A 14,857-nucleotide genomic window follows, 5' to 3' on the forward strand; every position below is an offset into this window, starting at 1 on the left:
TAGGTACATATTATTCTAGAGCAGTGGCTAAACATTTTACAATACACAGGGCAGCCCACAGTCAAATAATTCTCCACTCTAAAATGTCAATAGGGCTGAGGCTGAGAAACTCTGTTCTAGAGGGTTATAAACAGGGAAATCAAAGCAAAGACACACAGATAGATGTCTAGAGTCCATGATCCATCACCGCTCTCACCTTCTGGCTCCGCCACTCCTGGCCCGTGTTCCCGGGAGAAGGTCAGGGCCTCCACTGGCTCTTCCTTGGCTGGGAGAGGTGGAGGATGAGTACTTTTAGCAACAGGTTGAGTGTTCTTTGGCTTGACAAATACAGGTCCTTTACCTACATGGTGATGGATTGGCCTGCGTCTATGAACGCCAGAAACCGTATAACCCATTCCACCAGGACAGATTTCCTTAAAAGCAGCTAGATTTGGGATGGGAAAATATTCCTTTTAAAAATCTAACAGTGCAAACTTATACAGAGGAAAATATCATGATGAATAGCTCTTAATAAATCATCACTAATATAGTTACATTGTAAAACTTCAAAAACAGGTGCAAAATGTAAGCAAATTGCTTGAATTTCTGATAAACTTGCATATTTACAGAAAAAAATCCAACTCTTTTCTTACTAAACATTTTTCCATCTGGTAATTCCTTATCCTACCAAATCAGAATATACATATTATGTATAGCATATACTTAGCATATATTTTATGTATCATATTATATACATAGTCATCCCTCAGTATCCATGAGGGATTAGTTCTAGGATACCCCCTGTGAATACCAAAATCTGCAATGCTCAAGTCCCTTACATAAAATTGCATAGTCTGATCAGCCCTCCATATCCAGTTCTGCATCCACAGATGCAACCAACCAATTGGGCTGAATCCATTGATGCATAACCATGGATACAGAGGTAACTACATATATATGTAGTTAGCCCTCCATCCCACATATATCAGCAACCAATTAGGAAATATATATAATATTAGGTTATACATTAGGAGACATTTTATATATAGAAGACACTATATGTATTATACATCTCATGTTGCAAGTATACGTGTTATTGGCAAAAATCAGGCTTTTTTTTCTTGCTTTGATGTAATTTCATTAGTTATTAACAAAGAACTCAGTGACATTTGTCTAAGTTAGATGAAGAGCCATAAGGTTACCAAAGGAAAAAAAAAAAATCACTATTCAGGGAAATGAGATGCTGAAATCCTCACGGTTTGTTTCCAGTTGAAGAACACAAAGGGCTCCACCAAAATGCCATGTATCAGCTGGTAAGAGGATGTCGATTACGGAGGACTGAAAAGGGGAGGTGTTTCTGAAGGGGAGAATCTCGGAATAGTGAAGAGGAGTCTACAGAAGTGAAACATGCTGGAGATGATACGTAGAAATCGAGAAAGAAGGGAAATGCCAAATCAAGATGCAGCTATTTTCAAGTAAAGGAACAACAACTGGGCAAAAGCCTGGCCGTGACCAGCTCATTTAATTACCCAGAGGCCAAGGAGCTATTCTGTGCACTGGAATCACTATCATTGCCAGAAAAAAAGTGGTTTTGTATTCTTAAAAAAAAAAAAAAAAAAAAAGTAGACTCAGCACATGTGATTTGCTAACCTCCATGGCATAATCCCGATGAATAGTGAAGGGGAAAGGCAAGGGGGAGAAGTAGGGTAAGGCAGTGTGTGGCCTTCAGAGGAAAAATCCACCTAATCCCTTTGGTGTTGGTGTTGGAGGCAAATTACCAAATGCAGACACCAAGGAGCTTATGGTTAACTTTTTTATTTCTACTTTTAAAATTGAATGTAAAATAAGTCATGTCTCACTTTCACTGAACAAGAGATCTTCTATTGGATGTTTGGGACCTAAAATTAGTTCTCAATAAAAAGGAAAACTCTAAAAATACTGCTTATAGTATGCTAAAATATTGTTTTTCTAAGGATCACACACTAAACGGTAGAACCTCATTCTTATGTTTAACTAGGAAAAACAATTTTTACTTGGAAAGATGTTTCCAGAAGAAAACATGACTTTAAAAACCAAGTTTAAAGAATTAATGAACTAAATATTTTTAGTGAAAATCACCATATAACCAAAAATTAAGTGCAAAAATTTTCTCTTGAACATTATTTTCAAATTTATTGATAGTACTAGAGGAGCATCCCCGAGTTACAGTCACCATTTCAATTTATGCTTCATGTAAGAATTACAAAGCCATCAAAATTGAGCTTCTACTTGTACCCCTGAACTTAAAAGCTAAATATTAAAAAAAAATTTTAAATTAAAATCACATTATACAGACACACAATAATACGCATAATAAATTCACAAACTGAAAGCTTTAAAAACTGAACTTCATGTAATCCCAGCACTTTGGGAGGCCGAGGTGGGCGGATCGCAAGGTCAAGAGATCGAGACCATCCTGGCTAACATAGTGGAACTCTGTCTCTACTAAAAATACAAAAAAAAAAAAAAAAAACAACTTAGCCAGCCGTGGTGGTGGGCGCCTGTAGTCCCAGCTACTCGGGAGGCTGAGGCAGGAGAATGACATGAACCCAGGAGGCTGAGTTTGCAGTGAGCCGAGATCGCGCCACTGCACTCCAGCCTGGGAAACAGAGAAAGATTCCATCTCAAAAAAAAAAAAAAAAAAAAAACGAAAAAAGAAAAAAAATGGACCAGATGGCACAAGAGGGTACTAGGACCTTTTGGAGGCCTAAAATTATCTAGTCTACCAATATACCATCAATGTTGTATTATCGTTTGCCTTAACGCAGTTCTTTCTGGTTCTAACCATGAACAAAGGTGAGTCATAATACTTATATTTAAATCTTGTCTGCTATGGTGTAAGTTACATTTTAAGACATTACATGGCCCTGTGACAGTTAAGACACTTTCCTAGGTGGAAAGCATCTTATCTAACATGCAATTGAGGAGACCATTTAATGTCCACCCCAAGTAAGTGAAATTGAGGCCATTCCTTGTTAATATCAGGTCTAATACTTTCAGGTTACATTTCTTTCTCTTCCACTTAACTCTACTTCATCTTGCTTGAGAAGCTGGTGGTTCATTGGTAGAAGTAAGGTATTTAAAGAGATCGATTTGCCTTCTCAGGGCATAAGGCAATTATGTACCAAATCGAAGGATAAAGAATAATCTACTTCTTAATACTCAACTCCCACAGAAGTTTTCAGGAGTTTTGGCAAGATCTGTCCTTAAGTTATTAATCTTCACAGCATACATTCAATCACGAATATAATTCCCTCCATTTCCAATTAAAGAAATTAAGCATGATACTCAGTAAATGAGTAAATGAGTCAACCTGCACAAAGTCCAGTTACTGTGAATTGATGAGCAGCCAATCATTAGGAAAGCACATGGCCCAACAGAGCCTTCTGGTCTCTCTACACTTAAATATCAGACTCACAGTCCTGGAAATTGAAGATAAAATATAATGGCTTTTCTTAATATTCAAAAGGAAGTCTGATATCACACAGAAATGGGAAAAATCTCTTTGCACATATTTTTTTCCCACTGATTCAACATTGTTTGTGTACAGTTTCTACAAAAGTGATAAAAATATTTACAATGTATTATTAAAAATTAAAGTGAGAAACCAAAAATGACCCAAGTTGCCAAAGTTGTCCTGTGTACTCATGTAGCTGGGAATCTATGTGCGCATACAGCTGAAAATGTCTTACCTGTGCCTGGAAGGGGACATTTCTCACAGTGTGGGCCCCAGGCCTTGCCCACACTACAACAGCAGAGCTGCTTGGTGAGGTGAACAGACAGAGGGTGCATACACTGTCTTCCAGAACTGACAAGTCGGTAACAGGGCCCTTTCTCTTCCGAGATCACAGGGGGATCAGCTGAAGCAGAGAGATAAAGCCTGACATTACATGAGAAACCAAAACTACATTGGCTTTCCAAATGACAATAAAATGAACCCTAAGGTATGAATTAAAAACCATACTGCAGGATAAATCTGTCTAGGTTAAGAGCATCACCTTTCTGATGAAAAATCAGTTTACCATACGAGTTTTAGAGTCAGGGCACCAAAAGTCGTGACAGTGATTGTCCCTGTCCCTCTCTGGTCCCTTCTTCCATTTTAGCAAGCATGCAATTAGGTATGTGTGCATAATGAAGAGAAAAATTTCAACAAAAACCCACCTTTCCAAATAAACCTAGTCACCTACTATCAAAATTACTACCTAGTTTTCTATATTTAACCACAGTAGAGATAATTCTAGGGCAGCATTTAATGAATAATCAGGCACTTTGGAGAATGAGGAACATGGTTGATGCTGCAAGCCAGCATCTGCTCTTCTCACTCCAGGGAAGTGAGAGCTTGCAGGGCCCGTCAGGTCTCACCCTAGGCCAGTGAACATGAACAGGAGGCAGAAAGTGGCTTCTGATTTGGAGTGCCAGACAAGGCCCCTGTTCTAGCCAGACAGCACACTGGAGAAGGAAGAGATGATGTGCTCAGCTCCTCAGAAAACACTGCAAAAGTATATGAGGCTATAGCCATCCAATATCTAAACCTTAATCCTAATCTTCTGCTATATGTTTAGTAGATAAGAGTTCATCAACCTAACAGCTAATACTCTGCTAGGACACATGGCAAATACGAAAATAAGCAAAACACAGCCCTGCCTTCAAGAAGTTCATCTTCTAATGCAAATATGAATGGAGTGTGTTCTATAGAACCAGGTCCAGGCCAAGTCAAAGGTGCTGAATCAGACAGTTTGGTGTCTCCCCTCTGCCCATTCCCCAAACCCAACCAGAGCTCTTCTTTATCATATCACCATCCAAATGAGGTTTTCTGACTTGCCTTTCCCTTACCCAATTCCTCTATCACCTTTTTTAGGGGAGGACTTCCTGAAGATGTTATCTGCGGTGCTATCTGGGCAGGGCACTTTGGCTTTGATTCTGGGTACATGCAGTAGTGTAGTCTCCATAGGATTTCTTCAGCTGTAAATGGCATCAATGGTGTCTACGATTTCTGCATTGCCTTAAGGTACAGTTGCTAGTGGATTCTGTGATAAAATTTTGCTGAGGAGGCTACCAGGTGGGCCAGTCCTCAGGCCCCAGTGGTAGCAGAGGTGGGCCAAGTGTGTTTGTCTTTAGGCCCGAGGGCAGAGTACACGGGCACTGGTGTTAGTGGGTCCAAGTGGGCCAATTCTTGGGTCTCTACATGGCTTGCTTAGGTGCCAGCAGTGATAGTAGTTAGCCAGGCAGGTCCTCAAGTCCCTGGGCAGTGGGTATAGCATAGGTGATGGCAGTAGCAGTGAGACAACCCTCTGCTTCCCACGCAGTCCATGCTGGCATTGTCAGTGGCTGCAATGGGCTGGGCAGGCCAGCCTCCAGGCCTACAGGTGGTATGTACAGGTGAGTGCCAGCTGTGATGGTAGTGGTACATTGGGTGGGCCTGGCCTGGGCCTCTGAGAGGAGTGCTCAGGGGCCAGTGGCGGTGGGACCTGCTTAAGACTCAGAAGGTGTGTGTGGGACCCAGCGTGCGGGAGCTCCCTTTCAGCAGCAATTCCACCACGAGGTCTCTAGGCAGCTCCCTAGGTTAGTCTCAGAGTCTGTGAGGGCCAAAGGGCTCTCCTGTGGCTAGGATTGCAGGAATTCACCTGGGAATGTGGATCACCGGAGGTCTCTCATTTACCCTTTCCTTACACTGGGGAGCCTCCCCAGGCTCCTAGTTAATCCTGGCCGAGCAGGCTGCCTTGGTTCCCTCTCCTTCCCTGCCTTAGGTGTTTCCTGTCACTTCTCTATTGAACTTCAGTGTTCTCTGTTAGGTGATCTGTTCCAAGTGTGATTATCTACTTGCTATTTTGGTTCTTCTTTGTGGAGGAGGTGAGCACCGGATGCCTCTAGTCAACTACTTTAAAGCCTCTCTCATACCTAAATTTTACTGATGCTTTCACAATTCACATTTTCTTTGATCTACAACTATGTGAAGCCAAAACTGTTCATGGATGCCACATATACCTGACAGGGCGCGCCGTTTAAAACTGCCCCTAGTTTAGCACCTAAATTGCCTGTTGTCCTTTGGTCATTTCAAATGACTTGCATTCTGCTTATTTTATTAAACGCCTCTAGTATTTTCACACTCTGGTCAACATGATGCATAAACCCAGAAACAAGATGCTACCCAGAATGACGTAAGATTGGTGTTGCTATTGTCTGAACATCTTTAACCTCAGATTGGAAGATTAATTGTAAAGGATAACACATTAGTGCACTATACTACATTTATTATTTAAAATATGGTACATGTGATTATATATTCTACTGAGTCATAAGGTTTTATGCTACACTAAAGAAAACTAGAAATGCCAAAAGATTTCTAAGGAAGAGGGGAAACAGCTCTAGAATCGACTAAACCTGAGGAGTGATAATAAAGGGTGCCTGTAGGCTCTTACATGTATGTACACTGAAATAGTACTTTGTCAGATCCTATTTAGTGCAGGATGTGTCACTAAAATTATGGCAAAAAGATTCTGATACTTTATCTAAAGGCAAAAGCACTTCAGAAGCATAAAACCTACTGAAAATGCCACATTCACCAGGAAAGTCATTTTTTTTTGCTCTTGGCTAGAGACATATGACACATTTTCAAACCAGTAGCAAGCATATAGCTTTGTACCCAAGTACAGTACTGAGTCATAACCACAGAGCCCGTGGCGATGGCAATTCAATTACAAAACAACAGTAAAAAGCTAAGGTACTATTGCTTAGGTTCCTCAGTGATACATTAAGCAACTTATATTTAATTATGGCCTTAATTATAGGATCGTATAATAAACTCACATTATACTTTCAAAGACATATTACTCTAACATATTGATCCATTTATGCTGCAAGCTGCAAATTGTGTGTGTGTGTGTGAAAAATCAGACCTACTGCAATGACCTTGAGCAGTAGGATATAAATAACTCCCACAAGCTTAGCATTCCAATAATGGAACAGTACGCGTAAGTGGGTTAAAATGTGAATGACAAATATTAAGCAGATATTAATTAATCTGGTACTTAAAAGAAGCTGAAAAGTAGGGAGGATTTCAGAAAACAGCAAGGGTATAAAGGTCTAGCTAACCTTACTAGTCTGCAATCACTCCCACCCACATCTGTAATATCCTTAATAATTTCTTGGATGAAATTCCACATGAGCAGTTAATCCCTTCACAGCTTAATATCTATGAGGATGAGTGTTAGGATGCAGGTCTAGGAAGTAGGTAAAGCTGCTATGAGGAGTCTGAGAGGCAGCTTTCCCAGGGCAGTAAGAACCACTGGGCACTCCGACTGGGAAATGTGTCATTAAAAACCAATTCATGGCTGGGGGCGGAAGCTCATGCCTATAATCCCAGCACTTTGGGAGGCCGAGGTGGGCAGATCGCCTGAGGTCAGGAGTTCGAGATCAGCCTGGCTAACGTGTTGAAACCCCATCTCTAGTAAAAATACAAAAATTAGCCGGGTGTGGTGGCACACACCTGTAATCTCAGCTACTCAGGAGGCTGAGGCAGGACAATCACTTGAACCCAGGAGGCAGAGGTTGCAGTGAGCCAAGATCGCTCCACTGCACTCCAGCCTGGGCAGCAGAGCAAGACTTCCTCTCAAAAAACAAAACAAAACAAACAAATTAAAAAAACCCACCACAATTCGTGGAGAACCAAAATAAAAGAAACAATAGCTCAAGGCCATTGCAGTTAGGTCACCTATTCTATAGTGTGGCAGGCGAGATTAAAATATCAGTTCTCCTTAAATAAATGACTTACTCCTGGCATTTCGGACTGTTTACCTTCTCCTGATTAAAGGTTCAGCTTGTAGAGTGAGACAGATCCAGTTCCAAATGTGGGCTCTACCCTTTATAGGCTGTCTGACTGTTGGAAAGATCCCTAACCCCTCTGTGCCTCAATTCCTTCATTTCTAAATTAGGAAAAATAACAGTACAAATCCAATAGAGATCTTGTGAGTATTATATGGGATAATTCACATAAAGTGCTTAGCACAGTGCGTGGCATTTATGAAGTTTGCAATAAAAATTATTATTGTCCTGGTTTTCACAATTACTGTAATAATCTGGGAGCAAGCAGTTTGTACAGATCTGTCTCACTTCTGGGCCACGGTGCCATGAGACCTCCAAATGAGGGAGGCTAGGGACCTAACCTGAGATGGCCACAGAGGAGGTAGAAAGAAAAGAACGGGCATAAGATAAATTATGAAGCCTAAATGACATCCTTTGAAACCAAAAGATATAAAAGAGTCCAAGATGACACAGGCTCCCAGCCAGGGTACTCTGGGGAACAATGTTACCAAGGGTAAAAAGATATCAAGTCTGGAAAGAAAGCCCATTTTAAGGGAAAAGCTGGAAAGCTACCAGTAATTTACCCATTTGGCTCTGCCAAAAAGGATACAAAGCTACGCCACTCAATATGTTAGGCACCAGCCACATGTTGCTCTTTGGATAAAATTTACATTAAATAAAAGTAAAAATTCAATTCCTCAGTTACACAGGCCATACATGACTAGTGGCTGCTGTATGAGGTGGCACAGATAAAGAATATTTCCATCATCTCAGATAGTTCTATTGGACAGTGTTAATTAGCTTGAGCGTCAGCAAACTTTTTCTGTCAAGTGTCAGATAATAAGTATTTTAGGCTTTGTGGGCCATACGATTGCTGTTGCAACTTCTCAACTCTGTCGTTGTAATACAAAAGCAGCATCACACAATAAGTAAATGAATGAACATGGCTATGTTCCAATAAAACTTTATTCACAAAAACAAACAGAGTTGGCCCATGGGCTATAATTTGCCAACCCCTGATCTAGAACCCTAAATTTGGAGGCACAAATCCTGTTTTAAATCTCAACTCTCAGCTACTAGCTGTGTGAGAAGCTACTTAAACTTTCCTAGCTTTGATTTCCCAATGTGTAAGATAAGCATGGTATGTTTCTCATAAAGATGCTCAAGAAATTACAAATGAATGATGTACTTAATGAAGACTGGCTTTTAAAAGGCATTTGTCCTTTATCTCATGACTTCCAGGACTACGGCAGAAGCTCCTGAGCACATCTTCTCTCTAACCCTCCACTTTTGTCAGCTAGCTCCAAGTCCATAGGTAAAGAATACTATGAAACAGCAAAAGCCCAGGCTCAGAATTCTTTTATCTGGGCCTTTTTACTGAACCTATGGACACACTCTCAGTAGCACTCATCATGGAGCTCTGAAGTTCCTGAAGGAGTTCAGAAAGCCAGAAAGTCTTCCTACTTCGATCGCAAAGATTATGATACTTTTCTTGAATTTGCTCTGGAAAGTCCTGGAGTTTCCACCTTTCCCCATAAATCAGGTAGCAACAGGTCCAGAGAATGCTGCTACACCATCCTAAGCCTCAAACATAGAGGTCAGAGGCAGCAAATGCCAGCATTTGCCTACTTTCTTCCTTTTAGCTTGGCTAAGCCAAGGCAAGCGGCAAGGAGAGAAAGTGAAATTGTTGCAACCTTTGGCTGGAGCCAAGGAATTCTGGGAGTTCAGTGCATTCAAGAGAAGAAAGCACTTCCTGTTGCTCCTTGGGCATAATCATGTGCAGGGGTTCAGAGAGTCAGCCACACCTTGTATGCTCTGGATATGGCCTCAATTCATGCTGTCTTAGCAAATGTTATCAGTATCCTCCATTTGCCTGCAGGCTTCATCCCTGGCTGCTTTTATCTCTCTCCAGAGCAGACATTTAGCAACCACTGTGTTGAGTGCCTGTGTCTGCACGTGTCTGTGTGTGTGTGTGCATGCGCGTGCGTGTGTGTGATCTCCAGTCCCCTTCTGCTACTTCCCTGTGACTACCAAAAATACCATTATCTTTCCATTTTTTTCCTTCACTCTGTAAGTATCACCTTCTTCCCTAATTCTTTCTGTCTTCAGACTTCCCCCATCAAGTTCTTCACAGAATTCACCCGAAAATCAAACTGGATTGGTTCAAATCGCAAATCCTAAAGGAACTCTATATGTCTCTGTCATGTTACATGTGGTAAATTCAGAGGAAAGAGGAATAAATCTTCTCACTCAACACTGGTAAAGAGCCCAGGTTTTCACTTCAAACTCTCAACTGGAACACTTAACTAGCAACAAACGTCTCTTAATACTTACCATTTCAGCTGTTGTAGCTGAACCGTAAAATTGAATTATTTATTTTTCAAATAAGAATGGATGGTTGTTTAATAAGTTCAGAATTATTTGCGCAATGACAGGGAAAATATGCTAAGGAAATATGCAAGTGTTTCAAAAATCTCATTGGCAGATTGCTACAATCTTATTAAAACCTGGATGTCTGCCCTTAACTCTAGACATCAGATCTAGTCAAGGTTTCACAGAGCATTCTGTGACAAGTTCTGCAAGTTTACCTAATCAGCAACCTTCAATATAAGAATTGTGAACAGACTACAAGTCAAATTATAAAAGAGGGGGAAAAGCATTCATAACAAACTCTATATCCAAACTCTACAATCTTTATGCTTAAATTATAAAATGATTTAAAATATTTTATTAATATAATTCAAATCAGCCAAAAATGATCCCCTAAGTTATCTGGATATCATCAACAATGTGATTTTTGGCCTGAAATTTCCAAATCCTTGCATTAGTTTCAAAGGTACCTTGTGTGCAAACATAATTTTATGGTCTAATTTTACCACCCATTAGGAAAACCTTATAATTAGGTGTCTGTCTGCTTCATGATCAAAACTGTCTGTAAAAGAACATAGAAAAGAGGACTTACGTGTAAAACTTCCTAATCTGCAGTTGACAGTTTTTAAAGGAAAAGAGTAGTAATTAGTAATAACATTTCAAAAGACTCAACAAACTCACGTAAAAGTAATAAATGAGACTGTCATTTTTATTTTACTACATTTGTCTTTGTCACCTTATTTTATTTTATTTATTTTATTTATGAGATATGTAGATATCTCACCTTAGGGCACAGAGTTAGAGAGAGAAGCTTGGTTAAAAATGAATGGCAGTATACTCATGAAGAACATGTCAATCAAATGGCAAATTTCAAACTAGGGACAAGAAAGATGCAGCTCATTATATACCAAAGCCATATTAAAAAATAAATAAAAGTGGCCTGGCATGGTGGCTCACACCTGTAATCCCAGCACTTTGGGAGGCTGAGGCGGGTGGATCACCTGAGGTCAGGAGTTCAAGACCAGCCTGACCAACATGGCAAAATCGTGTCTCTACTAAAAATACAAAAATTAGCTGGGTGTGGTGGCTCATGCCCGTAATCCCAGCTACTTGGGAGACTGAGGTAGGAGAATCGTTTGAACCCGGGAGACGGAGGTTGCAGTGAGTGGAGAGCACACCATTGCACTCCAGCCTGAGTGACAAATGTGAATCTTTGTCTCAGAGATAGATAGATAGATAGATAGATAGACAGACAGACAGATAAAAACAAAAAACTTCCAGGGAAGAAACTAATACACAATTGCTCTTAAAATTATCCTAATAGTTTTCTGCCATGCGTCCGTTTAAACTCTATCTAACCTTTAAAAATCTGCAGTGCTACAAGGCCCACGTCTATAGTCATGCTACTCAGCAGGCTGAACAGAGATCACTTGAGTCCAGGATTTGAGTCCAGCCTAGGCAACATAGCAAGACCCCATCTCTTTAAAAAACAAAAAAACCTTGCAGTGCTTACCTACTTTTGTAATAATAGGCATGACTACTTTAAAAATAAGACAGGGCATGATTACTTTAAAAGTAAGACAATTTTAAAATCTCAAATCTGCATTTGAGAACTTTACACCTAAAATGCATTCCTCTCTAATGGCATATGATCTGTAGTGATTACATGGATTACTTTACATGCAGAGGGAGTATCTCTTTGGTGAAACTATAGTTCAGAACCAATATTAGAACATGTGGTTTGATGAACGATTTTTACCCCTATCAGAAACAAGGGAAAGTCTCAGAAACATTTTTAAGGCAAAACAGCATAATTCTGGGTCATTTTGGTGGGTTTAAAGAACAAGACAATATCTGAAATCAGAACTGAATTAGAAAATCTAAAACACAGGGACTTGGTAACTATTTTCCAGACTCTTCCATTGAGAAAGAAGTGAAACCTCACTAAAGTCAAGTCCAGAGACTCAGAATTTGAAATACTTAAAGGCAGAAGCTGGGACACAGTTTAATTCAACCTAAAGAATCCTTAAAATACTGTATTTATGACAGAAAAACCTACTGTCATCTCTCAGGTACCAAAAAAGGTTGATATGTCCATTTTAATTCCCTCTTTTCTTTCCATCAAAGCGTATTTCCTCAGTGGGCTTAGTCTCTATTCTGAGTTTTAGCTACTATATTTTTATCACCACAATAAAAATGCATTTTAGAGAAGGTTCCATGATATAGATTTATTTTACTACGTCAGGCGGCCCCCCTTGTCATTTTAATTAATGAGCTTTTCCGCATATTTACAAGCATTCAGTTGGCCACTGAGCGTTTCTGTTCTTTTGGGAAAACTCCAAAGACAATTAATCCAAAATAGGAGTAAAAAGTGATTATTACTTACGAACACAACTTGAAAAGGTAGGATCCGGCCCAAATCCTATTTTGCAGGTACATCGATAGCTGCCCATGGTATTCAAACACTCACCATTAGGGCATACACCTTGTAGCTGACATTCATTAATATCTGCAGGAAAACATAATTCTTTAGAAGGAATGGTCAGGCCCCATTGAGCAGATTCTGGCTATACATTGCATTCACTTCCTTTTTCACTATAATAATCTTTTAGTTATAGTGAAAAAAGGATGTAGCAGGTGTGAATAATATTAAATCAATTAACGTTTATTGAACATTTACCATTTATATAGTAAATATTTATTACATACTTACTACATGCCAGGTGCTAAGGATTTACTAGTGAAAAAAAAACTGATAGAAATTCTGGCCTTCACAGAATTTTCGCTTTAGTGTTAGTTTATGTTAGGCATTACGGAGCATATAGGTAAGGCAAAGATTCTCACTCTGGAAGCACTGACAGTCTAACTGTACATATGAATATCTGAAAAACTAAAGAAGTGAAAAGCAATTCAAGGCATCACAAGAAAGAACTGTCATAAACTGTTAGAAGTTAAATTATGAAATTGCCTATATAGACAGTAAAAGCCACAGAAGGAAGCTGGAGGTGGGGCAGACTGTGGCACTGAGGAGGAGGTAAGACTTTAGAGTGCTGATGTCTGGGCAGGAGCTGGATGGATGGGTGAGGAAGGGAAGGAATGACTTCTGTGGGAAACACTGGCGCTTGAGCACAGAGTGTGGCCAGGGGAAGGAAGCTCAGGAAATAATGAGTCAAACCACTGGCTGGAAAAGAAGATTCAGGAAGGTAAATAGTTGGAAACAGAGCCGGTAAAATTCAGGCTGCATTTGGATTCAGTTTCATTGAGAACAGGGAGCTATACTAAAGGTTTGTGAGCAGGAGAAAGACAGACTCAAAGACAGACTCTAGGAAAATTCACCTGGCCAACACATGGCTTGCTGAGAGCAGATAGAAGAGATTAAAAGTCTGATCACTTGAAGGGGTCATGCAAGTATGAGGTTGGTGACAGTCAGACTGGTGATAGTGAGAACAATCAGGAAGATAAAGAATGGACAAATCTTTTTTTTTTTTTTTTTAAGAACAATTGACAATGCATGGTGCTTGACTGGACTACACACCATGAGAAAGTAAGAGAAAGGAGTCAAGGATGTCTGGGAGGCTTCTAATCTAAGAAAAAAGGAAAAAAAAATCACAGCTGGTTTTGCGAAAGGAGTTCTGAGGAAGAAAGAAGGCAGGAAGATGAGGAGTTCAGTTTTATAGTTCAAGGCCACACTGGGATACCCAAGTAGAAATACCTGGCAGCAGCAGAAGATTCAGAAATAGAGTGAAAGAGGCAATCACTGCTACAAATTGACACTGAAGATACTCTGTATATGGAGATCCAGGGGAAAATCAAAGTGATTTGAAAGAGGAGGGATACAAATGAAGTGATTTTACAAAGAAAGATTATATAGTCACTTGCAAAGGTAATTAATTGATAATCAAAAAGTTGGATACAATGGTAGCAAAACATTATTATCAGGATCATCACATAAAAAGAAATATAGTCCTCAATCATTATTTGAGCAAATATCAACATTATTTGAACATGAATATTTCATGTTCTAAGTAGGCATCGTGATCTATATGTACATATTTTACTCAGAACATGCAATTTTTAAGTTAATTTCAGTGATAAAATATGATACCTTCCATGACATTCAAATGGCAAGTTAACGCATATTTGCTGTATAAATTCTATGGTGTTCCAACTTGCACGTAGCTGGAAACTGGTACAGCTCGATGACACCTGGTATGGCACACAGTATAGCACCTGACCATCTCATTACTTATTGAAGTGTGTGTTGTTCTAGAATGCACATTCATGTACAGCATGTAACTTAAAATATTCCCCCAAAACTCATTCTTTTTAAGAAAACCACCACGAAGGACCAGGAAGAGTGCCAAGTCCAGTTGGAGCTTACATGGTACAAGTGAAGCCCTATTATATGTCCCAAGTAAAACCTCAAGTTTGGGTAACCAGCCAGTTGTGGTCAAGAAGGCTGGACAAAATTTCCACTCTTCTGTTTCCCTTCTCATCCTCACTAGGGTATGATTATTAGCATTCCTTTTCCCCTGAATGGCCTGTACTCCTGTTCATTGGCCACTACTACACATTCCATGATAAGATTGAGGACCCAGAATTTTCCCTTGCTAGGTGGTTTCTATAACAGCACCATCTCAGCCTTGCGGCTGGCTGCCAGGCTAAGGTA

At 39.8% G+C, this 14,857-nt stretch overlaps 1 protein-coding gene across 10 annotated transcripts in view; it reads right to left on the reverse strand.

Moving 5' to 3' along the window:
* Positions 1 to 14,857, reverse strand: part of LTBP1 (latent transforming growth factor beta binding protein 1) — a 479,251-nt gene that overhangs the window by 148,525 nt on the left and 315,869 nt on the right. For 6 of the 10 annotated variants that reach the window (XM_033176068.1, XM_033176069.1, XM_033176067.1 and 3 more), the window contains 3 exons: positions 12,575 to 12,697; positions 3,711 to 3,878; positions 197 to 424 (listed from right to left, as the gene is read on the reverse strand). In XM_033176068.1, coding sequence (XP_033031959.1) covers positions 197 to 424; positions 3,711 to 3,878; positions 12,575 to 12,697 — 519 coding nt within the window. The remainder of the gene's footprint in view (positions 1 to 196; positions 425 to 3,710; positions 3,879 to 12,574; positions 12,698 to 14,857) is intronic. The other 4 variants (XM_033176072.1, XM_033176071.1, XM_033176076.1 and 1 more) reach the window with 1 other exon arrangement.

This window comes from Trachypithecus francoisi, unplaced genomic scaffold, assembly GCF_009764315.1.
Source record: "Trachypithecus francoisi isolate TF-2019V2 unplaced genomic scaffold, Tfra_2.0 Lachesis_group17, whole genome shotgun sequence".
Classification (NCBI taxonomy): domain Eukaryota; kingdom Metazoa; phylum Chordata; class Mammalia; order Primates; family Cercopithecidae; genus Trachypithecus; species Trachypithecus francoisi.